Source organism: Acomys russatus, chromosome 26 (genome assembly GCF_903995435.1).
Source record: "Acomys russatus chromosome 26, mAcoRus1.1, whole genome shotgun sequence".
NCBI lineage: Eukaryota > Metazoa > Chordata > Mammalia > Rodentia > Muridae > Acomys > Acomys russatus.
This window is the reverse complement of record NC_067162.1, coordinates 50,792,203-50,817,703: the sequence shown is the minus strand read 5'-3', so window position 1 is coordinate 50,817,703 and position 25,501 is coordinate 50,792,203. Positions and strand designations below refer to the sequence as shown.

Below are 25,501 nucleotides of genomic sequence, written 5' to 3'. Positions count from 1 at the left end.
AGCCCTGAGTATTTGTGTTCTTACAGGAAGAAATAGCAGAGAACTGCCCCATCCCCACCCTCACATGCATACATGAAGAAAACGGCCAAATGAGAGCACAGCAAGCGGAGAGTCCCATCATGACGCGGTGTGTCAGTCCCTTCCCAGCCTTGAGAAGTGTGAGGAGACAAGGTGATTGGGCTCTGCAGCCTGCGCTGAGCTGGACTGATTAACGCAAGGGACGCACGGCAGAGTGTATGCTGTGCTTATAAAGGCCTAGGCATAGACCCAGACCTGTCACTCTGCAGGAGTGGGGTGACCAGCACAGGTGTCAGCGCCTTTATTTTGATGGCCTTCTAGGAGGAAAGGGAACGACCCTGAGTCAGAAGTGGGCTCCCCTTCACAGGTGCTCTCTTTGTGAATTGTTTCAACTTTAGTTGTGAAGTAACTCCTCGATGGAGGCGGAGAGAGAGAGAGAGAGGGAGAGGGAGAGAGAGAGAGAGAGAAAGAGAGAGAGATCAGAGAAACTATGGTCTACATGAAGACGTCTTTTAAAAAATGAAATTAGTATTTTATAGTAGATACTGAACTTTCTGGACAATATGGAGACTTGTGAAGTATCTTAGTATCTTAGTTACTGTTCTACTGCTGAGAGGAGACACCATGACCAGGGCAGCCTTTAAAGGAAAGCACGTGACGGGGGGGGGGGGGGGGGAGGGCTTACAGTTTTAGATGGTGAGTCCATGACTGTCATGGTGGGGAGTGTGGCAGTGTGCAGAGATGGTGTTGGAGCTGGAGCAGGAACTCACCCTGATCTGCGGGCAGCGGGCAGAGACTGAGTCTGGTGTGGGCTTTTGAAACCTCCAAACTTTTCCCCAGAGACACACCTCCTCCAACAAGGCCACACCCCTCCAACAAGGCCACATCCCTCCAACAAGGCCACACCCCCTCCAACAAGGACACACCCCTCCAACAAGGCCACACCCCTCCAACAAGGCCACACCCCCCAACAAGGACACACCCCTCCAACAAGGCCACACCTCCTCCAACAAGGACACACCTCCTCCAACAAGGCCACATCCCCTCCAACAAGGCCACACCTCCTCCAACAAGGCCACACCTCCCAATCCTTCCCAAACAGTTCCACTAAACTGGTGACCAAGTATTCAAGCACACGAGCCTATGGGGACCATACTTACTCAAACTATCACAGGGTGTGGCTGAAGGGCGTGAGGTGGGTGGGGGTGCAGCGGAGCCGATGGTATGGGTTCCCCTGAAGGTCTCCCTGAAGCATCTGAGAGCTGCAGTCAATCACCTCCCTCTAGCCCACGTCCCTGCTATCACCCTGGGGTGGGTAGTTTCGCTTGTCAATTTGAGCAGATTGAGAGACACCTAGAAGGCTAGCAAGCCCACTTCCGGGTGCTTCTGTGAGGATGTGTCTAGAGATGATTACAACTTGAGGGCTCTGAGCTATCAGCACTTTGATACACTGAGGGGTTCAAAGTTCGAGTGGATTATCTATCAGGAGGGGATGGAGTTGTGAAAAGCGAGGCCTGGTTGGAGGAAGTAGATAATTGGGGTGCATCCTTGGGTTATATCTATGCTTGTGTCTCCTGTTTCCTGTCTACTAAGAGCTCCTCCATATTTCTCCCATAATGCTCTTCTTCACTCAGGCCTAGCACCAATGCCGCCAAAGACGATGGACCGAAACCTACAAAATCACGAGGCAAAATAAGTCCTCCCTCCTTTGAGCTGCTAACGTTGTATATTTTGTCTCCATAGCAGGAAGGGTAATGAACACAATCACCACCCATGGAGCAGCCCCCTTTCTGGGGTGTCCCCCTCGCCCTCATCTCCTCAGAGCTCTCCAGACACTCCCAAATGGCTCAGTGGCATTGCCTCATGGGCTTAAAACAGGCCTGGAACTACACAGCCCATGGCCAGTTCTGTCCCGTGAGGAGCTGACTGGCCAGCAAAGGCACCGAGTCAGGCTGTGCACACTCTGGAGGGAGCCTTGATGTCTGTTCTGGGAGGCAGTGTGTATTGGTTCTTGCCCCAAACATGTGCGCTTCTTGGATGCATCTTAATCCACACGCTAGTCGCGGCCTGTCCAGCACACTCACAGTGCTCCTTCCTCGTCTCTGAATACATGCAGCAGGTACCACAAAACTGCTGAGGCTCAACTGCGGCTTCCGACCTCCACACACACCCAGACAGGTGAGCACACGCTTGTATTTTCTGGTGTTTTCCCCCTGGGAACGTTGGTGTGTTTAGAACCTTCCACGTCAGGCTGTTGGGGCTCTTGGATCAAATGTGGGTTAACAAGTGGGTGGGTTATATGCAGGACCACCCCTTTAGGGAACAGTTTTCCCCCAGCATCCTTTGGACCCTTCAGCAAGGGGCAGCTGGCCAACTCTGCTCGTAGTCCTCTACTTTTGGTGGGCTGGAATTTCAGACGGAAACAAACAGAAGAACAGAGCAAACTTACAGCTGAGTGCACAGGCCTCTGGGCATTTTTTATCTGGGATTGAAAATGCCATTTCTAAAACTTCCTGCCAGTTCACAGTACAGCAGTGACAAGAGTGGACTTGCTGGTGAGGGATGAAGTGGGTTGGCCTTCGGGGGCTGAGTGTGACCTCCCAGATTCAGTCTTCCACTTGTGCTCCTTGGGAGTGGTGGTGTACCATAGTTCACCCATAGCATGGAGCGCTCTCTGTCTCTCTCTCTGTCTCTCTGTCTCTGTCTCTGTCTCTGTCTCTGTCTCTGTCTCTGTCTCTGTCTCTGTCTCTGTCTCTGTCTCTCTGTCTGTCTGTCTGTCTGTCTGTCTGTCTGTCTGTCTCTCTCTCTCTCTCTCTCTCTCTCTCTCTCTCTCTCTCTCTCTCCCAGCTTTGCCTTCTTTTTGGGATTGTTTGCAGTTACTTTTTTGCCACCTTGTTATGGAGAGCCCCTGTCTCTTAGCTTCCCGATGCTCAGACTATGGGACCAGCTTGAGTTGTGCTGCAGGTCTTAGCTGTCCGCACTGATCAACGCTGCCCCCCTCCCAAAGTGCAGGTCACATGGGGGCACATGTTTGCCCACGCCTACACACCCCAGTCCCTGTCATCTATCTGTCCCTGGGTCACCCAGAGCCCTACTCATGTTGGCCGAGAGCTTTTAATCAGCTTCAGCAATGTCTTACTGGGTCAGCCAGCCACTTGCTGGATTCATGGAATGTCTCTGCTCAGAGAGCTGATGGAAGATTTAGTCCTGAGGGAAGAGACGGCTGGTTCCCAGAGGCCAAGGTGACACATCTGATATATTAATTAGTGAGTTTGGGGGGTGGGGGAGTATAGGAAAGGAAGATTGGCGTCCTGACACCTTATTCAGCATTCTTCCTTCTAGACCCTTCCGCCAAGGAACAAGATGTCTTAACTAGTGGGACGGCCTCACTCGCCAAAAAGGCTTTTAAGAATTAAATCCCTCTTTTGGCTGTCTCTGCAGAGCTATTGTGAACCGGTTCCCACCTCTTCAGGCTTTCCATCTGCATCCACCATCCGCGGCAGATGAAAAACCTACTTCCTACGTTGCAAAGATCAAGGGATCCAGAGTAGGTCTTGATGCTTCCCTTGGCTCCCACATCCCACTGCCGCCTCTTCGCTCACCATCTCTTTCCCTTGCTCCACAAGGGGCTCACAGCCCCACCCCTCTCTGCCCCTGCTTTTCCTCCAGGCCAGTCACCTTGTGCCCTCGCCCTTACGGTGCCCAGCTGGCAAACGCTCTTCTACCCTAAGGCAGGCACCTCACCCCTCACCACCTGGCTGGTTGGCCAGCATCCATGTAAAACCACTTCTTGCAGAACGTCCTCTCTCCTGCCTTGTGGATATGTCACTTGCCCAGGCCTGGTCTTTGGGTTCTCTTTCTGTGGGCTCCTTGCTGCCACATCGTGAGGGCCTCTCTTCTGACGCAGCTGTTTAGGCCTCCCTTCTTCCACCAGCATCTCACACGTAAGGTGTCTGTCAGAACTCTGTGCTTGCCCATTTACTCATCGCCAGTGATTGGACTCTCCCTCTACCTGCCCCTGTAGACACTGCTGAGACGCACACTTGGTTGACCATGACCCCTCCCTCTCTTGCTCTCAGAGATGGGTGCCCTCTCCTCTTTTGGCTTTATTGCTCGCAGTGTTTCCGGTCCCCGACGAATTCAGACTCAGGCTTCCAGGGTCCTTCGGTGCCTGCTCCTTTCCTGCCCTCTGCTCAATTCTGGAGCCTTGATTTGTTGATTGGTCCTCTGTCCTGTCCTTACCCTGCTCTGTGTGTGTGTGTGTGTGTGTGTGTGTGTGTGTGTGTGTGTGTTGGATGTGTGTATATGTGACTGTGTGTATGTGTATATGTGTCTGTATGTGTATGTGTGTGTATATATTTGAGTTTGTGTGTGTGTGCACAGTAGTTAGAATGTGGAGCCTCATGGCAACAGGCTCAGTATGTCACTTAACTGCACCTTACACTGTCACTCACACACACACACACACACACACACACACACACACACAGGTCAGGGGCTATATGAGGACCTGCTGCACAGGGATGCGATGAAAGTGGATGAAGCAGCCTACGCCCAGGACTCACAGCAAGTAGGAAGCCATGTCAGTTCTGAACCTAAGCCTAGTAACTCATGCTTGAGTCTCTGCACCAGCAAGCATTCTCTTGTGTGTGTGTGTGTGTGTGTGTGTGTGCATACGTGTGCAGGGGGTGTGCATGCAGGTATGTGTATGGTATGAGGTCACAGGCCAACGCCAGGTTCTTTCCTCAATCACTCTGTATTATTATCATCATTATTACTTGAGATATGGTTTTCACTGAACCTGGTGCTCACGGATGTGTCACTCCTTGGTGGCCCATGAGCTGCAGGGATCCACTTGTTCTGTCTCCCTGGCTCTGGACTTGTGGGTCCGTGGCTCCCTGCCCAGATTTTACATGGATTCTGGAGGTGCAAACTCAGGTCCTCACACTTGTGTGATGACCATTTTACCATGTAAGTCATCTTCTGAGCCCATCCACCAGGTATCCTCAAAGCTTCCGTACTGTAGCTTCAACCACACATGCATGCACACACACACACACACACACACACACACACACACACACACATGCGTGTGCATACACGCACACCTACAGAAACACACAGGTGTGCATGCACACATATACACAATCACACATGCACTCTCACACAAACACACATGTGGATGCACATGCCCACATGCACACACACACACACACACACACACGTAAAAGGATCAACTGGCTTACTTCACCTGCTATGTCCAGGCTGAGCATCCCTGCTGTGCTCACCAAACTCTTACACTGCCCTTCCTCTCCAACATGCCTGCTTCAGTGCTCTCCACCCACGGAGCCCACTAGCCCGGCTGCCTAAGCGTCTGCCTTCGGCTCTCTCTTCCTTCTCCCAGATCCACAGTAAACCTAAGCTGTGGCCACCACGTGCCCTCTCTTCTGGTCTCTGGGGCTCCCTCTGTGCACAACACTGTTCACAACCTACTCCTGTGACACCCAGGGACAAAACTCACACTCTTGTCCATGCTACCCCAACCATACTCCGGCCTGGGCAAGTGAATGCATGTGTACCCATCATTGCAAGCCGGAGGAGGATCTGGAGGTCACGTCTGGCCTTGGTAGGAAACGGTCCTGTTGGCTTGTGTCTTTTCCCAGAGAAGGAGAAATGGCGGCAAGAGTGAGCCCTATGTCATGTCACGTCATTCTCAGGAAGAGGTGAGTCTGCACTTGCTGAAATGCCCCATTTTATACTTCTTCCATGGAAACAGAAAAGTTCTCAAAGGATAATATTTGTTTACTTGGTTGTGTGTTTATTAGGTGGTGCATGTATGGTGGCGGCTGCTCACGTGTTCTCGTAGATGCATGCAGGGGTCCGATGTCACTTTCCACCTTAGTCCCCTCACACAAGGTCTCTCAATCGAATTAGGAGCAAGGCCGGCAAGCCTCAGTAGCCCTCCTAACCATTGCTCCGTGAAGCTCTGGGGTACGGGCAAGCAAACAGCCACACATGGCATTTTACGTGGGTACTGGGGGGGGGGTTGAATTCGCTGTCTATGTGCTTACATAGCAAACCTTCTCACTCACCAAGCCTCTCCCAGCCCATCAACACGTAATGCATTCACATGCATACAAACTTGACATTCCCCACAAGCTTGGAAATTCTTCCATATGCTAGATAATAGACTTGGTTATCACATAATTGTCCTTATCCTGGATATTTCTAGCCTTGGACTGACCAACCTTTTGCCAAGAATCCACTCATACTGACTCCAAAATATTAGATCTACAAAGTTATCAGTGTTGAGCATTTGAGCATGAGGTTTTCCCCAGTACTATGACTCGAATATGAAATATCCGCACAGGTCCATATTTTAAAAGCTTAACCCCTGCTGGTGGGACTATTCTGGGAGCTTTTGGAAGCCCTGGGAGATGGCATCTAGGGGTAAGAATCAGGTCTTTTTGGGACGGACACTTAGAGGTTTACCTTACTACATCCTGACTCAGTTTCTTTCTACCTGCTTTGATGTGAGCTGTCACCCATGGCAGACTCCTGCAGCCAGGATGCTCTGCTCTAGTGCACAGGGTCAAAAGGCCATAGGCCAAATCTTCTTAGCTGTGAATTGAAATGACCCTGTCTCCTCATAAGTTGTTCAATATCCTCAGTGGTAGAGATCACCAGCCAGACCTGCCCTGGGGCAGTTGTGATCCCCGCCCTCTCTCCTGGGGCCAGAGGCACCAGTAGCCATCAGGCCTGGAGACCTGCATGGGGACCCAGGCCACTGAGTCACACCAGACACTTTCACCAAGTACCCACAGATGCTTCAAGCTCATGTAATTCTTGATCCTGCCTTTGGCATCTGCTTCTAAGCTCCCTTGCTTTCTACTCTGTGACCTCACATGAATGGTCCTGGGAGCCCTGGGCCCCTTGTTTGTAGATGATGGGACAGTGCTAGCCCTTTCTATAGGAGGAACTGGGCTGGTAGAACAAGCTCCTGTAGGCCACCATCTGTAACACGATCGGCCTCCACTCATCTCTAATAGCACGGACAGCAGGGCATGTCTATAACCTCAGCACCAAAGAAGCTCTGACAGGAAGATCATGAGCTCCGGGGCTAGCCTGGGCTACACAGCAGGCCCACATCTCAAAACCAAACTCAAGCAAAACAGAACAAACAAACAACTACTAGGCTGGGAGACGCTCAGTCGGCAAAGTGCTTGCCATGCAAACAGGAGGAAGTGAGTGTAGTCTCCTAGAACCCGTGTTAGACTAACCAATACATCTGGGTGAAGGACTCAATTGTAATGTCAGTGCTGGGGGGTGGAATCCCTGGGGCCCACTAGCCAGTTAGCTTAGTCAGATCAGTGAGGCCCGGGCAAAAGAGAGACAGGTGCACAAAACAAAACAAAACAAAACCAAGGTAGATAGCACCTGGGGACATGAGCTTAAGGCTCACCTTTGCCTTCTACACAACACACACGCACGCACGCGTGCATGCACACACACCCACACACACACCCTGAACCCCCCCACAAGACAACTAACCATAAAAAACCTCACAACCAACAAAACGACAACAACAACAAAAAATTAAAAGCAGTTAACTGCAAAAATCTGAAAACCAAACTAAAAACCTCACCACCACCACATAAAAAAACTATTTTTGTCATTGCTAAAGGAAACACATCACCCCCGATTTACACAAGAGAATCTGCTCTGGGACCTTGACTCACTCAGCCATGAGAGGGTGGGTCACTAGACTCTGTCCCTTCTGCATCAAAGTGTTTCCCGTGTCCACAACGCCGACGGTTGGCCTCCTAGGGGACTTCACTGTACTGTCCTCAACTATTAATTCCCATCACATGTAATACTATTGACCACGACTTAGCTGATTGTGAATATAGATGACTGCAGCAATTGCTGCTCTACTAGAGACGTCCTGTAGATCAATACCCAGCATCTCCTGACAGGAAAGCCAGGAAAAGGAGTATGAAAGCCAGATACACTGTGAGAAGTGATGGGAGCCTGTACCAGCCAGAAGCCGGCCCCACCTCTCTGCCTCTCCTCCCAAGCCTGTACACACTGTTTCCTCTGCCTCTTCCCGCCATGCCTGTACACTTTGTTTCCTCTGCCTCTTCTCCCCCATCCCCAGCCAAGCCTATATACATTGTTTCCTCTGCCTCTTCCTGCCACGCCTGTATACACTGTTTCCTCTGCTGTAGCGGCTTCTCCTTCCCTCTGCCCAACACACTATCGTACATTCCAGAGCCTCTGTGATCACACCTCTCTACCTTAGGATCTCCCTCCTCAGGAAGGCTACATTTTCAGAAAGCTCTATTTGGAAGGTTGTTCTCCTTGGGAAATCTCAGGAAAGCCTCTAGTATCTTCAAAAAGGCCTCCTTACAGGAACATCTCATTGAAAAGTCTTCCTTAGAGGGTCTTTTTAAAAAAAAAAAACACCTGCCCCCTCATGCCTTCCCCTCAGAAAAACTACCTCCTCAGGACTTCTGCCTCAGAGAGAAAGGCCACCTCCTCCTCAGAAGTCCTCCTCAGAAAGGCCTGTTCTCTATGCCTCCTCTGAGGAGAAGGCTTGCTTCTCAGAAAGCCTTCTTCCTTCTTCCTCAGAGAAGCTACCTCATCCACAGCCTCCTCAGAAGAACAGCATCTCACCAGGAAGGCGTCCTCTCAGCCAGGCTTTCTCATCTGGACTTTTCAGAGGAGCCTGACCTCAGAAGCCTGCCCCTTAGAAGCTTTCCCTTCCAGAAAGATCTCCCCTCCTCAGAAGGCTTCCTCCCCAGGAATACTTCTTCAGTTTTCAGTTTTTCTGTGACATTTTGTTCTTACTTCTGTGCCAGATTTTTTTTTTTTACCTTTGATCTGATAATTTATCTATTCTTATATCTCTTTCAAGATAATGAAGCTAGCTAGCATTGTTCATTTTTTCTCACTTTCAGAGTCTTTCTCAGCATCTACAGGACAGAAAGTACAGACAGATAAAGTATTTTTTGAGTAATGAAGTCATTTTGTCCATCTTGCTGCCTTTGAGTTCAACCAAGCATCACATTTTCTATGCTGGTTTTATATGGACCACATGCTGGTGTCTTCCTGCCTCCCCTCGGATGACACATGCCACGAGCTAATAAATATTCCTTGCTCGAATCTTTCCATTCGTGTAGCCTACCTACCACTCATGCGCAAACAGCCCCGGGATGGAGACCACCTTGCCCTGTGCATTCAAGGCAAAACAAAACGACGCAACACCTCCCAAAGAAGCACACACTATGTAAATAGTTCAGAAAAATACTCCCCAAATCAAACTAAACAAAAAACATTAGTCAGGATAGCCAGGTAGAGAAAAAGTATGCTATGTGAACATTAAGTAGGTCTGTCTGCTTGTCTTATACATGTAGAGAGGCCAAAGATGTTTGCGGAACAAGCTAGCGGATTTGTGACTGAGGGATTAGCCACACACAGGCGTCTCACACAGGCCCCTCTCTCTCTCTGTCACACACACACACACACACACACACACACACACACACACACACACACGCGCACACACACACACTGGGGGATTAGCCACACACAGGCGTCTCACACAGGCCCCTCTCTCTCTCTCTCTCTCTCTCACACACACACACACACACAGCACCTAACAACCTCTGTCTACCACAGTAGTTCTCAACCTTCTTAATGCTACAGCCCTTTAACACGTTTCCTCATGTTGTGGTGGTGACTCCCAGCCTTGCTATACTTCATCACTGTAACTTTGCTACGAGGCCTCCCTGGAGCTGGCGAGAGCTGCCGCGAGACTGCCTGCGGCTGCACTGGAGAGCCAACCTGCCTTTCTAGCAGGTGGAAGTGTTTGGCTTCTGTGGAGGAGCTCCTAAGTGCACGCTCCAGCTTCCGGTCCCCGCTTCACTCACATGGGAGGAAGCCAAGAACACCACCATCCCTGGGAGAGCAAGCTGTTTTGCTGATCTCGGATGTAGAGTATCAGTAGCGAGACTTTATTGAGACTAGGACGCTGAGGCAGGAGACGGTCACAGAGAGAGAGAAACAAGGATCTGCAGGTCACTGAAAAAATGCCACTCTTGGGTGGGAAAAGGATGACTTGGGGTCCCCACAGCGCATGACCCCCTCTTATGTTAGCATATAGCAGCTGCAGGTCTTGGACCAGTCTGCCACCTTCCTGGGCCTCATCTTCAGGCAGCAGGATGGACAGAGTGTGGAGCTGGGAACACCCACCCACCAACCTCTGTCTAGCATAGTGGTTCCCAACCTGCCTAATTCTGGGACCCCTTAATACAGTTCCTCAGTTTGTGTTGACCCCCCTCAACCACAAAATTATTCCATTTCTACTTCATAACTGTAATTTTCCTACTGTTGTAAACCTTAATGTAAATATCTGATATGCAGGATAGTTGACGTGCAATCCCCAAAGGGTTACGACCCACGGATTGAGAACTGCTAGTCTAGCGGCTACTGGTCCTCAGGCTAGACGAGGAACACACAGGTGGACGCCAGGACTTCACAGACCCATCGAGGGCCTGGCCCAGCATGTAGGCAGAAACTCGAGTCTTTGGAGCCATGCCTACCCCAGTGAGCAAAGACTTGGATGGAGGCTTTTGGACTGTTGAGGGGTGCTCCTTTCTACTTCTGGCCATGTTGGTTAGTTTCTCCTTCTGCCGCCGCCTACCGCGCATGAGAAGCTGGGAGCTAAGGACACACTGGCTTGGAAAGCAAGGTCCTCCCTCTTTCAGGCCGGCAGAATGGCAGCTGTGTCTGAGTAACTCACAACCCTCCTCCGTGGCCCCTTCTCTCTCACATCCCCCGACTGGGGGCGGTTCCGTGCTGAAGGAAAGACAGGCGGTAGCAGGAACACTTTCTGGGGCCCTCTCAGAGTCCCTCTCATCCTCATCAGGCCCCAATAAGAACTTGTTTATAGGCCGCTGTGGGGATTCCCCACACCTGTCAATTTCCCCTCATCTGCAATCAGCCAGACAGGTGCTGGTCCTCGCTAGCTTCCAGGAGCGGTGGGCCTCACCTCTGGGCTCCTGGGGTGGAGTGCCAGAGGGATGCTCCCCACTCGGGTCACCCACTCTCGTGTGTGTGTGTGTGTGTGTGTGTGTGTGTGTGTGTGTGTGTGTGTGTGTGTGTGGAGAGAGAGAGAGAGAGAGAGAGAGAGAGAGAGAGAGAGAGAGAGAGAGAGAGAGAGAGAGAGAGAGAGAAGCTCACTGGATAGCACTTGGCTCTTTTCTGCTCTGCGGGCACAAGACTGGGAACCTTCAGAAAAGGCACCCAGGGGCGCAGAGCCACCAGGTTCACTGTGCTGTTAAGAGCTCCCTCCGGGTGCAGAAAGCGCGTCACCTCGGCAGGAGCCCCACTGCCTGCGGCGGCGACGAGCTGCACTGCGGGCAGCGTCCCGAAGCTGCCTCCCCCGCCCCACTAGCATCCAGGTGTCCCTCCGGGTCAGGGACAGAAGCCTCAGGCCCGGCCACCCCAGCACCACGCGGCCGCGCGCGTTTACCTTCCACTTTGGTGAGGGTCAGGACCGGACTGTTGCAGGCGCTGAGCGGTGCCACCCGGGCCGAGTGCTTCTTCATGGTGAGCCGGCCGCCAGCAGGAGCGCCGCCGCCGATCGCCTACATCCTGGAGCCGGGCTGGTGTACCTCTCCAGGCCCGCAGCCTCCTGCTGGCCCTCGCCTCCGGGTCCCCCTCCCCAGGCTGGCTGCAGCCCGCTCCTGTCGCCGCCGCGACTCACTGCGGTGGCCGCCCCGCCGCCGCCGCCGCCGCCGCGCACATCCTCCTGGCCGCGCAGCAAGCACTCCACACACGCGCGCACAGCCTCCTACTCCCGGCTTGCTGCAAACTCCAACGTCACGTACAAGTGCACTCCCCACGCCCACCCGGCCGGCTCACCTGCTCCGCCCCCGCCCCGGGACGCCAGGCCCTGCAGCCTACGGTTGCTCCCTCGCTCCCCTGCCCTGTCCTGACTGCGGCCTCTGGCCCCTTCCTTCTCCAGGAGCCCTTTCGCCAGCCCGGCAAGCGAATCTGAGAGAGACCTTGGGCAGTAAAGCGCTTGTGTTGCACCAGTTTAACCACCGTGTAGGTGGTTGGCTCTGCCTGGGCCGGAGGGGACCTGAGTTTCTACCCAGAGTGTGAAGGTGGGGTTGGGGTGGAGGCTTCCCTTCAGGAGGCTAGAAGATTATTTTCTTTGGCCAGGAGAATAGCTCTATTCCGGGAAGAAAATGCAAAGTCAAAGCAAAGGCTTGAGGGCTGGAGTGACAGTTCAGCTGCTAGGAGTACAGTCTCCACTCCCACCCTCCTACAGGAGGTGGCTCTCAACTGCTTGTAACTCCAGTTTCGGGGGACCTGACGCCCTCGTCTGGCTCCTGCCGGCACCTGCACGCACATGGTGCACACACAGTCAGATAACATATAAACGTAAATAAATACTATATATATATATATATATATATATTTTTTTTTTTAAAGAAAAGGCTTGAGAAGCTAAACTCCTGGGGAGCAAGAAGAATGTTCTAGACACTGTGCCCACCTCTAAAGACTACAAGCATCTGGCTAATGATGCTTGGTAAAATCAGTAAGATGCCCTTGCAAAACCACCCAGTCCTGAGTGGTGTTTATTGGCTACTATTTGCCCTGCCGCTTTGCTGGTGGCCTCACGATTCCCTCAGCCTCTGAACTCCAAGAGTCCCATCTAATGGGCCCAAACCAGACTCTCCCTGGAATCTGACTCAAGATGGGCTTTTCTACTATTGATTACCAGAGTTAATGAGCCTGTCTCAGAATTGATATTGCACTGTATGACATCATTATCATCTCCATAAGGGTAACAGGTGCCCTGATACAGCTGGAGGGGGGTATCGCCCCACCAGGGTAAGCTGGAGGGGGGTATCGCCCCACCATAACAGGTGCACTCCTACCAGCTGCCCCCGGGGCCGTCCACCTGGTTGTGCCCAGGTGTTCCCAGTAAGTAGCTCCTAGAAGTAGCTTCTCTTGACGCACCCTCCTGAGCTGCTACGATAAACATAATAATAGAATCTACACACCTGCCCCTGCTCCTCAAAGCCTCTCTCCCACCTCTGCAGAGGCTCCCAGGTCCCTGCAGAGCCCTCTAGTGGCAGCCTCTACATCCCTCTGCCAGAGAACTCAGGCCCAGCCAAGACCACGCACTACAGGTGATGGTACAGAGCTATTTCCTTCTCTGGATACAAACTTAGAGGCTAAATTAAATGGGGTTGCACAGTAATGATTTACATCAAGAGGCACTGTCTGAAGTGAAGGCCAAGCGGTGTCCCTAACTAGGCTCTCAGCTCAGGAATGGCCTCACGCCCAGGTTGCCTGAATAGCCTCGGGGGGTTTTCAGGACAGAGTTACAGTCTGACCGCCTCAAGTCTGTTCTTCATCAGATACAGTAACGTGGGTGTGTTTTCAGTGCCCTGTAGTGCTCCCCTGCAGGGATGAAGTGAGGCGTAGGGTTCCTGGACACTACCAAAGCCTGGGGGAATGTCTTAAAGAAAGCCAACCACTCGGGTTGAGTTGCCAACAAGAAGTGGTCACCCCGAGCCACCATTCTGTTCACTCTGGCCTAGGTTCTACTCCGGGAACAGGAAGGTCAGACTTCATCGCAAGGTTCCATCCCCCTCTCCACCTTGTGTTGGTGTTTGTATGCGCAGGTCTTTGCATGCGTGTGTGCACAATTGAGATTGGAAGACCCAGCCACTTCATGTTTGTCTGTCTGAGACAGGGTCTCCCAGGGCCTGAAACTGGATTAGTAGGCTAGGCTGTCCCCACACAAGTCAGCGCCTCCAGCTTTTAAAGTGTAGGCTCTGGGGATTGGTCTCTGGTCCTAGGGTTTGCAAAGCAATACCTTATGGTCGGAGCTGCCTCCGTATCCTCGGCTGTGCTTCCTCCTCCCTAAAGAGTAGTTTCCGGGTGCTGAGGATGGAGACAGGCCCTTGTGCCTGCCAGGCAAGCACTCTTCACTGGGCTGTCCTAGCAGTAACTCTGCATTTCATCTCCTGGTGTGACTGTTAGATCTGGAGTGTAAGAAAAGGGAGCAGTAAAAAGGTGTCTCAAAGAACTATAAACACGATAACCTCCCAGGTCCTGCTAAGATTTGGGTTGTGTGGAATCAACCCTCAAGGTAAGAATTGTCACAGCCTCCACATCTCTCAGGACACTTCCCTTTTCCGAGTGTCCAGGGAATGCAGACAAGTAGCTGCCTCCCTGTTGTTGTTTTTACATGGTCAGAAACGCATTTACACTTAGCAAGAACGTACAGTAGAGGCTGGAGAGATGGCTCAGTGGTTAAGGGCCCTGGCTGCTCTTGTAGAGGACCCAGGTCTTCTTCCCAGCACCCACATGGTGGCTCACTACCCTCTGTGACCCCAGTTCCAGAAATCAGGCTCTGTCTTCTGAGGGTACCAGACACACAACTGGGCACAGGTACACATACACATAAAAACGAAGCAAACTGCACACTATCCCCGTATGGTGGCAGGCAGACGTTGGGGCAGGAGGACCACAAGGTGGAGTCCTGCCTGAGCTGCAGAATGACATCAAGGTCAGCCTGAGCCATTTAGCGAGACACCGCCCCCAAATGAAACTGAAAGGAAGGCTTTGGACAAAGCTCAGTGCTTCAGTCTCTGGATTCAATGCCCACATATAGAAAATAATTATACACTAAAAAGGATAAGTTTGGACCTCTGTGAGCCCCGTATTATGCTAAAAACTAGGCGGGGAGGGGGGGATACGTTAGATGGAGTAATCTTTATGCATAAATGTGTATGCATTTAAATGATGCACATACATAGAAACACACATGTAAGTGCATTTACAGCCCGTGTACATGCACACCACACATAAATGCTGTATTAATTAAAGTTTACCTTTACCACATGGGAAAGTTCTACTATAGAATGCCCATTCTCTCCCATCCTATCTACTCATTGCAAAAGCAAGTGCTGATTATGATTAATTAATTTATCTTTATTGTTTTGTTTGAATGTGTGCAGTGTGTGTGTGTGTGTGTGTGTGTGTGTGTGTGTGTGTGTGTGTGTGAACTCTGGCATACATGTGTCATAGTATTTGTGTGGTAGAAGCCAGAGGACATTTCCAGTGTCAGTCCTCACATCCCACTTTGCTTGTGGTGGTGTCTCTTTGTTGTTTTCTGGCTCTGTATATCAGGCTAGCTGGCCGGAGCGAGTCCCGATGTCTTCCTGACTCCACCTCCCATCTCCCTGTGGGAGCGCCTGGACTACAGGGGTTCAACCTACATATCCAGCTTTTATGTAACTTCTGGGGATTTGAACTCAGGTCCCCATGCTTGCATGGCAATTGCTTTGCCTGTTGAGCCACCTTCCCGTTGTGAGTATTTCTTTATTATTGCCCACTTATTGCCCATGCCAGGTGAGGAGAACTGCTGCTTAGTATTGGCCTGAAAGGGTTAACTAAGGTTTCCAGGGAAGAGCTTAGGGGCTGCCCCTCCTGAAAGGGTTGGGTGGCTCTGGCTCTGCTCTTGGATTCTGGGGAAGAGTTCGGGGGCTGCCCCTCCTGAAAGGGTTGGGTGGCTCTGGCTCTGCTCCCAGAAGTCTTGGCAGTAATTCCTTGTGAACTCCTTGATAAAGTTAAACAGTTATTGGATCAAGGTGAGGGAAGGCTTATAATTATCTTCTTTCTTGTCCGTGAAATTTTCTCTCCTTACTGATTCCCAGAGCGTGTTTAGTCTAATAGGTATGGGAAACCAAGTTTGTTATTGGTAATATTAATGAAAACTAATGTTATGCGCCAAGCCAGAAATATGCTACTTTAGAAATGTATAAAAGTTGTGCTTAAGAAATAAACCGTTGCTATTTGCCACCAGAGCAATAGTCTGCCCGTTTCTTAAGGCTACTTGCCACCTGAGCAGTAGTCTGCCTGTTTCAAGACGTTCGCGGAGCTGGTCTCCGTCAGCCAGGTTCTGTGAAGCCTTTTACTTTGTGTGCTGAAAATTAAAAATAATTAAACACAGGAGGGTTTTCAGGAGTGGGAAGGCAGGCAGACTACTTCAATTAATTCACTGTGAAATATCAACACTGTCCTTCACAGAATTAAATAGTTAAGAATAACAAATTATTTTTGTGGTTACCGATACTTTTTAAAAAATCACTTAAAGAGGCTCCAGGAAGCAGATGAACCAGAGTGCAGTGCTCGGAAGCTTCCAAAGTGGAGCCTGCACTGGCCTGTCCAGTGGGGAAGAGGGCTCGACTCTGGATGAGAAACTCGGGTCAGGGCTGGGCAGGTGTTTCCCCCCAGTGGTGAGGATGTGGGTGTCCCTTCCTGTCTGGTGCAAGGTCAAGAACAAGAGCCACCGGAGAGAGCACTTGGTGCCCTTCCTTCTTCGTGGCCAACAAATTGACTCCTCTTTCTCTGTGCTCCAGATCGCCCACAGCCGCCCCGTGTGAAGAGATAACACCTCACCCTGGTGCTGACCTGAAGCCTAGAGCTGGGGTCACACTGAACACAAGCAGAGGCCGGGCTTGGAGCAGGCTGTCTGCTCGCTCTGTGAAGCCTTGTCAGGGCCCCACTTCATGTGCTTGGGGAGGGCACCAGGTGGTGGCCTGCTGGGGGCGCAGAGCCAGGTATGTGGGAGCTGCCTGGGAGCTGGGCCTGGTGGCATGGGTCTGTAACTCTCTGTCACTTAGGAGGGTTAAGATACAGCCATCGGTTTAAGGCCAGCTTGGGCTGTGGAGGGAGAGCGTGTCAGAAATTTAGGCAGATAGGATAGCGGTTGGAGTGCCACGCATTCGCCGGCTTCTAGAGTCAGCCCTCAGCGCGGGACTCCCTCCCTTCCCTGTGAGAAACCTAGCTGGCGGCCATCTTGAAGAATGGATTTTCAGAGACTGGCATTATATCATCTACAACAGGTCTTGGAGGTGTGAAAAGTCTTTCCCCAATAAGGAAAGGAAAACACAGTCTTCCACAGACTCCTTCCAGTGCTGTGTATCAGTTCAGAAAGAGTGCTCTTATTAACCGGACCCCTGGGCACGGACCCCAGATCTGTGCTTAGCTCTCTCATCTCTAAGAAAACCCTTCTGGGGGGCGGGGCAGCTGGAGAGATGACTCAGAGGTTAGGGGCACTGACTGCTCTTCCAGAGGTCCTGAGTTCAATTCCCAGCAACCACACGTTGGCTCACAACCATCTATAATGTGATTTGATGTCCTCTTCTGGCTTGCAGGTGTACATGTAGACCACTGTATACATAATAAGTAAATAAATCTTAAAAGAAAAGAAAACCCTTGTGGTGCAGCTGCAAAAAGTAAAGGGAGTGTGGAGGGTGCTTACAGCAGTCGGACCCAGCACCCTGGCATTGCATTCTCTGCTGCTGGGCACAGCAGGGGGAGAGCAAGCATGTTCTATCCCAAGTCTAACACAGTGTGTGTTTCTATAGCACAAAGAAATGCATGGAAAGGAAGTTAAGGAGAGAGAGGGAAAGAGGAAAGAAGAGGGAGAGAAAGAAGGGGAGAGGGAGACAAAAATAAGAAGGGAAAGAGGGGAGGAGGGAGGGAAGGAGCGCATTCTCACAACTCCAAATTCTAGAACTGTCTGCTCCCTTCTTTTGAGCTGTTCTTTTCTTCCTGTGTGGCTCCTGGAGGGGAGAGCTCACCAGAGGACTTTCTGTAGCTTCACCCTCAGCCTCTTCCCGCCTTGCTCTCAGGGAAGTGTGTTTGAGGGCCAAGGCCCCCCTCAAGGTGAGGAGGGAGATACGATGCCGTTTAGTTCAGAAATAGCTGATGCCCGTGCCCGGGTGACTCATCGACCACAGCTGGCCTGTGCTCAGATTCCTCGGCTGCTGCCTCTGTGAAGGCTGTAGAATACTGACCTAAATCCGATCCTTGGTTGCGCAGAACCCACCCCTCCACTGGTACTTACTTCCAAGGGCGAGCCAAGGGGACACAACTACAGTCAACCTCTGTGAGCAGGAGGAAGCTACCTGAAAGCCAGAGCTGCTGATGCACCCCTATTTCTCAAGTAAGGAGCTGGCTTGGACCTTCTGGTAATGTCTCTGGGGGCTCGGGGTTAGAAATGAGAAGTCTCCAAAGCAACGACCTCTGGCTCCCACCGTGGATGGGCCCTTCTGAAGGCAGAAGGCACTTGTCAGAGTCACCTGTGCACTTGCTCAACAACCTCTGGGCCATCAACTCTAAAACAGGAACCTTGCTCTGACCACGGAACAGCCATCTTAGAATGAAGGCAAGCATGTAGTCACAGGAAGGTGGGAGCTGTGAGGGGGCCTGTGTAGGGCGAGATAGGTTTAGTGAAGGTTATCCAAGACACATGGGGACAGCCACCAGGAAACCCAAAATATTCTCTGGAGTCCCCCATGGAGCTCTGTAGAGTGAGAAGCCAGCTGGCTTGAGGGAAGTGGTCACCCCCACTCTGCACATGCTCCCTCACAGCCCTGCTGGATTCTTTCCAGCCTTAGCTTATGGCTTCCTTCCACAACTCTGTGCCTAGCTTAGTAAGTCAAGGAAAGGGTCAAACCCACTCAACGCCCGTCCCAGCTCTGCCACACCAGCTATCCCAAGGATACCAGATGAATTCAGGACCATGGACACTGGACACTGTTTCCCTCAGAGAGAGGAGAGAGGAGAGGGGGTGGGCAAAGAAACAAAATACCCAAATACAAGTCCCACCCCGGCCCTAAATAACACTTTTGTGTGGGTGTGGCACCCTCCTTCTGGTCCCAGTGAATGCCCCACTACCTGGGGAAGTCGAGGTGACAGGAAGTAGAAACAGCTGGTCACATCACAGCCCATCAAGAGCAGAGAGAAACGAATGTGTGAGTGCTTGCTTGCTTGGGCTCAACTTGACCTCTCACTCTTATACAGTCCAAGGCCCCAAACCAAGGAGGATATTGCCTGTTCAACCAAGGCAGTCACGACAACCTCTCAACAGACAGGCCCAAGTGTGGCCAGTCCCTCACTGAAGTTCACTGTCACGGAGACAGCCCCGTGGTTAAAGGCTCTTACTGCTCTTCCAGAGGACCCGAGTTCAGTTCCCAGCACCCACATCTAGCAGCTCCCAATTGCCTGTAACTCCAGCCCCAGGGGATCCAATGCCCTCTTCCGGATTCCTTGGACACCAGCATGGACAATGTATACATAAGACCTACACACTTATAAACAAACAATAAAATAAATCTGAAAATCAGCTAACCATCATATCGTCTTGAAAAAATTTTTGAACCAAAATATAATGTGACATAAAGATATTTGCAAAGGTTGCTCAGGTTCTATTTGTAGCGATGGGTTGCAAGTGTGTGCCAACAGGGAGATGGAAAAGGAGTGTGAGGGGTGGTCCTAGATAGAAATGAAGCACAAATAATAAAATAAATAGCTAACAACAAAGGGTAACATTCAGAAGGAAAAACAATGCAGAGCCCATCAGACAAAGACCACGTGGCGTCACTCAACGTTTATATGCTATAGATTGTCAGTGTCTATTTGTCTCACCCACCCAGAAAAAAGTCCAAATCAGCAGCTGTTTCCATCTGCTTAATTGTTGAGTTTTCTGACTACTTCGAGCAGGAACAGTGATCCACTTGCCTTCTCCTCAGGGGCAAATCACGCGGGAAGGTCATCTCCTTTTAGAAGTTCAGTTCCCCGGAATGGGTGGTGGCAGTCTTGGTGCTCACGGCAGCGTGAAGGTTCGTAAAACCTGCCTCTTGAAGCCTGTACTTCGGGAGCGGTGTGTAAAACAAGCGAGAGACTGCTTTCCCTTTTTAAAGAGATAATCTCTATTCTTATGTAAAACCTTGTCAGGTCACGCTTTTAAACACACCGCCCACCCCATCTTCTTAGAAATATGTTTATTACATCAACAGTCAATGTCTATTCTTGTTTCCCATATTTTATTTTTTTTGTGTGTGTGTATGGGTATTTGTGTGTGTGCATGCGCACACATACATGCAGGTGCACATGCAGGTGTGCTCCTGTGTGTGGAGGTTTGAGGTTGACTTGGAGAGTCTTCAATTGCTCTCTACCATATTTTTGAGACAGAGCCTCTCTCTAAACCCAGGGCTCACTGATTGGTCTAGGCTGGCAGTCAGCAAGCCCCAGGGCTCCTCCCATCTCTGCCTCCTCAGTGCTGGGATTACAGGGATATGCTATCACATCTGGCTTCTTATGCAGGTGCTGGGGATTTGAACTTGTGTCCTCATACTTGTGAGGCAAGCAGATTACTGACTAAGCCACCTTCCTAGGCCCAGGACCTTTTAATGTTTTTCTTGCTACAGACATTTTAGTGGATGCCAGGAACAAAACAGGAACACTCACAAGGTGCTGCTGAGGGCAGCTCCAGTTGCCTCCTGCAGGGCAGGGGAGCATCCAGCAAGCTCAGCACCTGGGAGGGGACTGTCCTCCAGAATTAGGATGGCACCACTTCTACGGGGTCAGCACAGAGAACCAGACCTGCTCTCTAGATGCCTATGTCTTCACTCTGCCTCACTGCCATCTTTCTCTTCTCTTCCATATCTCCTCACTCCTGATGAGCTGTCATAAAAGCCTTGGAGTGTTGCGTGCATAAGTGGAAAAACCACTGTGGCAGACTCTGACAGGTATGTGTCCCATGTCCTGTGTCCTGAGCGCAGGTGCCCTGGCCTTTTACACAGGTGTGGACTGTGTTCTAGGATCTGAACTCAAGTGCCATGGCCCTTTAGAGAAGTGTGGGCTGTGTCCTGAGTTCAGGTGCCCTAACTCCTCAGTTAGTAGGGTGCTGTGGGGAGCCTCCACACCCAGGCAGAGTGGGGAGGGGAGGAGGCGTGGGGGGCGGCCTAGACACACCATTTTCTTCTTTCCAGCACATTAAGCTCCAGCCTCAGCTTCAGCTCACTCTTAGAAACACTTTTCCGATGACCTTTGTACAGATGTAGTTTTGCGAGGCCTTTAAGCTGTCACATGTCACTCGCCAACACTCACCAGAGTGGACTTTTATTCAGCCTGATGTATAAAAACCCAAAAGGAGCAACACCACTGTGGTGCAGCCAGGCGCTCACCTGTGATAGCTGATACCGTCACCTTGGCAAGGTGTAGAAGCACCTGGGCCACAAGCCGCTGGCTGTGCCTATGCCAGAGTTTCTACATTAGGATAAAACTGACCTGAAGGACCCTCCCTAGCTGTGGGTGGGACCATCCCAGGGGCTGAGGCTACATACAAAGGATAAAGTGAGCTGAGAACCCCTTTCCTCTCTTTCCATTTCCTGACTATGGACACAGTGTGACCCGCCACCGTGTGTCACCCCCATCACAATGGCTAATAGCCCCGCAGAGCGCAGTAAGCCCAACTTCCCTTCAGTTGCTTGCTGTGGTGTGTTTTGTCAGGGCAGCAGGAAAATGACTCTACCTTGCCACCATCAAAAACACAGCTCTCCACACCCACAACTTTCCCTTCCTATCTCTCCCTACATAAAGACGCCAGCATCCCTTGCTTCAGGCTTCTGTTGCTGGGTGATCCCAGCATCACTGAGGAGAAATCTTCTGGGAAGTGTTTCCTCAGGGTCAGCACACAGAAGGGGTGGTCTGCAAGGGAAGCCAGCCAGCAAGCAGCACTGTCTTGAGTTCCTGCTAAGATTTCCTTCGAAGATGAACTGTGACCTGGAAGTGTAAGCCAATTAAACCCTTTCTTCTTCTTCTTCTTCTTCTTCTTCTTCTTCTTCTTCTTCTTCTTCTTCTTCTTCTTCTTCTTCTTCTTCTTCTTCTTCTTCTTCTTCTTCTTCTTCTTCTTCTTCTTCTTTCTTCTAAAGACAGGGTTTCTCTGTGTAGCCTTGGCTGTCCTAGACTCACTTTGTAGACCAGGCTGGCCTTGAACTCACAGCGATCTGCCTGCCTCTGCCTCCCATGTGCTGGGATTAAAGGCGTGCACCATCACACCTGGCTCAAACCCTTTCTTCCTATAAGTTGCTTTTGGTCAGTGTTTTACAGAGCAACAGGAAGAAAGCCAGGATACCCACCACTTGGGTCTCCAGGTCTCCTTCAGAGCCAGGCTGACCTTAGAGGCTCCTTGCTGAGCTTAGTTTATTTTCAGTGCTCTCAGAAGAGTCTTGGGTTAACCTTGACCTCTTACTCAGAAGGAGCAGACATCAGAGACTATAGGACAGCAGGAGTCTAATTTGGGGGTCAGCTGTATGTACAGTAGGGAGGATTGCTACAGGGCAGAAGCCAGTCCAGAAACAGCACCCAAGACGTTTGGACTCGCTTCACCTGGGATCTTCAAAGCACCGTGTTCTTTACATATGGAAGGGGACAAAATGGGCCAAAGGGACTCAATTCAACTATCCCCGGGGCTGGCTGGCACCCAGAAATAGATGAACCTGTGATCATCTGTAGGGCAGGAAGCACTTGGGTTACAAGGACATCCGAATCCCCAGAAACAAGATGGGCGAGCACATGTTGGTCCCTCCTTGTCCCAGTGTGTTAGCTCACAGAAAATTCTTTCTGAACTCAAGCAGTGGTGATTAAAGGATGTTGGGACTGGAGTGGGCACTCTGCTTCCTCTGTCTTAGACCGCAGTGCCCCTACCCCCAGGAGGTCTGAGATATCACTGAAGATCACGTTGAGCTTACACGCAGAAGGCTTAGATGTCAGTTAAAAGGGCAGACTCCTGGGTGGGGGAGGGTCTGGAAACCATCAAGTATGTCATATGTCACTCTCAATTTGAAGCAGGAAGGAACAAAAACTAAGAGGACGATTGAGAAACAAAAAACGATGGCTATTCTGGGAGTGCTAAACAAGAACAGCCTAAATATACCTCCAGAAGTGCACAAGCAGCTGAAATGGCCGGGCCACCTAGCAGCTGCAGCCACCCCAGGCCCAGAGGAGCTCGGATCGATGGAGCCAGAGGCCCGAGGCATCTCAGATTCCTCGGGAGATTAAAGAAAGAGGCATCTCCTTAGCATCTGGTTTAAACTTTGGGCAAGATACAGGACAGTCATGTCTTTAAAGCGATGTATTTTCAAAACTGGAAATCTCCTTTCTAGGAAAAAAAAAATCACTGGATCTTAAGAATGCAAAGAGGCTTGGCAGAGTGGCACAGACCTCTAATCCCAACACTTGGGGCAGAAGAAGAAATTAAAACACTATGCGTTTTAAGTCACTTTGGTCTACATAGGGAGTTCTAGGCCAGCTAGGGCTGTTGTCAAGAAAAGAGAAGAAAAGAAAAGAAAAGAGAAAAGAAGAAAAGAGAAGAGAAGAAAAGAAAAGGAAAAGCTAAACAGAAAGCAAGCAAAGGCTGCTAGGTTTGTGCTCTCAAGTGTGCCATGAGAATCATGGGTTTGAGTCTAGCCTTGGGTACATAGAGACTACTCAAACCCAAATCGCCAAAGAAAGAAACAACAAATGCAAGGAGCCCCTCTTAGTGCAGAACAGGGGTTTCTGAAGGTTCAGAGCAGGTGGACAGGGCAGCGTGGGCGAAGTTGGGAAGCAGCTTCTTAGAAAGGTTAATGGAAGAGCCAAGAGCAAGCTAGGCCTCACCAAAGGGAGAAGCCATTCTAGGAAGAGAGGAAGACAGAGGTGCACTGTGGACATTGTGGAGCAATTTGTATTTAGAATATGTAAAGAGCGCTTGCAAATCAACTGTAAAAAGATAATTTAAAAACAAAAAAGGGCAATCTGAAAAGCATTTCCAAAGGGAGGTGTACCAAAGGCCAAAACATTCGTAAAAAATGCATGACTTCATCAGTTACCAGGGTGCTGAAGCCATTCAAACCCGGGGTGGGCATGGGGTGCAGAAAGCGCGCGCGTACACACACACACACACACACACACACACACACACACACACCATTCTAGTTTGCTCTCTGTTGCTGTGATAGATACCATGACTAAAAGCGACCTGGGGACGAAAGGGTTTATTTAGTTTACAGCCAGGACTGAGGGAAGCCAAGGCAGGAACCCAGAGGCAGGAACCGAGGCAGGAACCCAGAGGCAGGAACCCAGAGGCAAGACCCAGAGGCAGGAACTGAGGCAGAGCCCGTGGAGGAGTGCTGCTTACTGGCTTGCTTCCTCTGTCTCATGCTCACCTGACTTTCCTGTATAACTCAAGACCACCTGCTCTGAGGGGACGGCACCTCCAGAGCCCTCCTCCGACAGTTGGTGATGATGAGATATGACAGACCCCACAGAGACACTTGCCAACAGGTTAATCTGATAGAGGTGATTCTGACGGGTGTCAAGTCAGCCATCATGATTGGTCACTCCATGGATATTGCAAACAGTCCTTTGTGGGTATCCAGAGGCAGAATTGCTGAGTTGCATGGAGATTCTCTTTTGGGACTTTTGAGGAGGTGCCTCAGTTTCCAAAGTGGCCACGCTGTTTTACATTCTCTTCAGCGGTCAGTTCCCTTTCCTCCACTCCCCGTCGCCCTCCTTCTGTGTTTGCGTGTGGAGGCCAGAGACCTACCTCATGTGCTGTTCTCAGACTCTGCCCACCATTTGCTTTTGTGACAGGGTCTCTCACTGGCGGGCTTGGAGCTTGCCACATAGTCTCAGCTGTCCGGCTTGCCCGCCTCCACCTCCTCTGCACTATCACCAACTTGCACTACCACGCCCAGACATTCTATATGGTTCCGGGGATTGAACTTGTCTTCTGGCTCATGAGGTGCTTTCCCAGCTGAGCCACCTCCCAGGGCCTCTGTCCGTTTAAATGCAGTTATTTGCTCATTCTTGTTGAGCTAGTCATTTCTTGTTCCTTCCAGGACATCAGAACATCTACTTCCCAGGTACCCGGAGCCTCACATAAACCTCAAGGGGAGAGTGATGCCTTCCTGCCATCCCCTTCCTGTCCTCTCCCACAGCCAGGCTCTTCTTCCCCTAGGACCGTATCTTTACTGTCATAGGTGTCCTTTCTACTTGAGTCTGCTCTCCTGTTGGCTTTCAGCTCTTTAGGATGCTTCCTCTGCCCTCTGCCCTCTGCCCTTTGCCCTCTGCTCAGGCAGCACAGCAATCACCTGATCCACTGAGCTGTCTTCCTGGGCCCCATTTGCAGTTTTGGAAAGCATTCTGTATGACTCAGAGAGAACAGAAGCACTAATGCAGAGGGTGATGCTATTCTAACCCAGAGGGTAATCCCACACCAACCTAGAGGGTAATCCTACACCAACCCAGAGGGTAATCCTACACCAACCTAGAGGGTAATCCTACACCAACCTAGAGGGTAATCCTACACCAACCCAGAGGGTAATCCTACACCAACCTAGAGGGTAATCCTACACTAACCCAGAGGGTAATCCTACACCAACCTGGAGGGTAATCACACACCAACCCAGAAGGGTAATCCCACACCAACCCAGAAGGGTAATCCCACACCAACCCAGAAGGGTAATCCCATACCAACCCAGAAAGGTAATCCCACACTAACCCAGAGGGTAATCCTACACCAACCTAGAGGGTAATCACACACCAACCCAGAAGGGTA

The 25,501-nt window shown here is 50.9% G+C and overlaps 1 protein-coding gene across 2 annotated transcripts in view; it reads right to left on the bottom strand.

The window, feature by feature from the left end:
- The window catches only part of Slc35f3 (solute carrier family 35 member F3), a 244,351-nt gene that overhangs the window by 75,855 nt on the left and 142,995 nt on the right, over nt 1-25,501 (bottom strand). Inside the window, exon 1 of one of the 2 annotated variants that reach the window (XM_051168984.1) lies at nt 11,555-11,748. The exons of the other annotated variant lie outside the window; for it this stretch is intronic. Within the exon in view, the coding sequence (XP_051024941.1) occupies nt 11,555-11,630 (76 nt within the window). The 5' untranslated portion in view covers nt 11,631-11,748. Of the gene's footprint in view, nt 1-11,554; nt 11,749-25,501 lie in introns of those variants that run through there. 2 annotated transcript variants of the gene reach the window in all.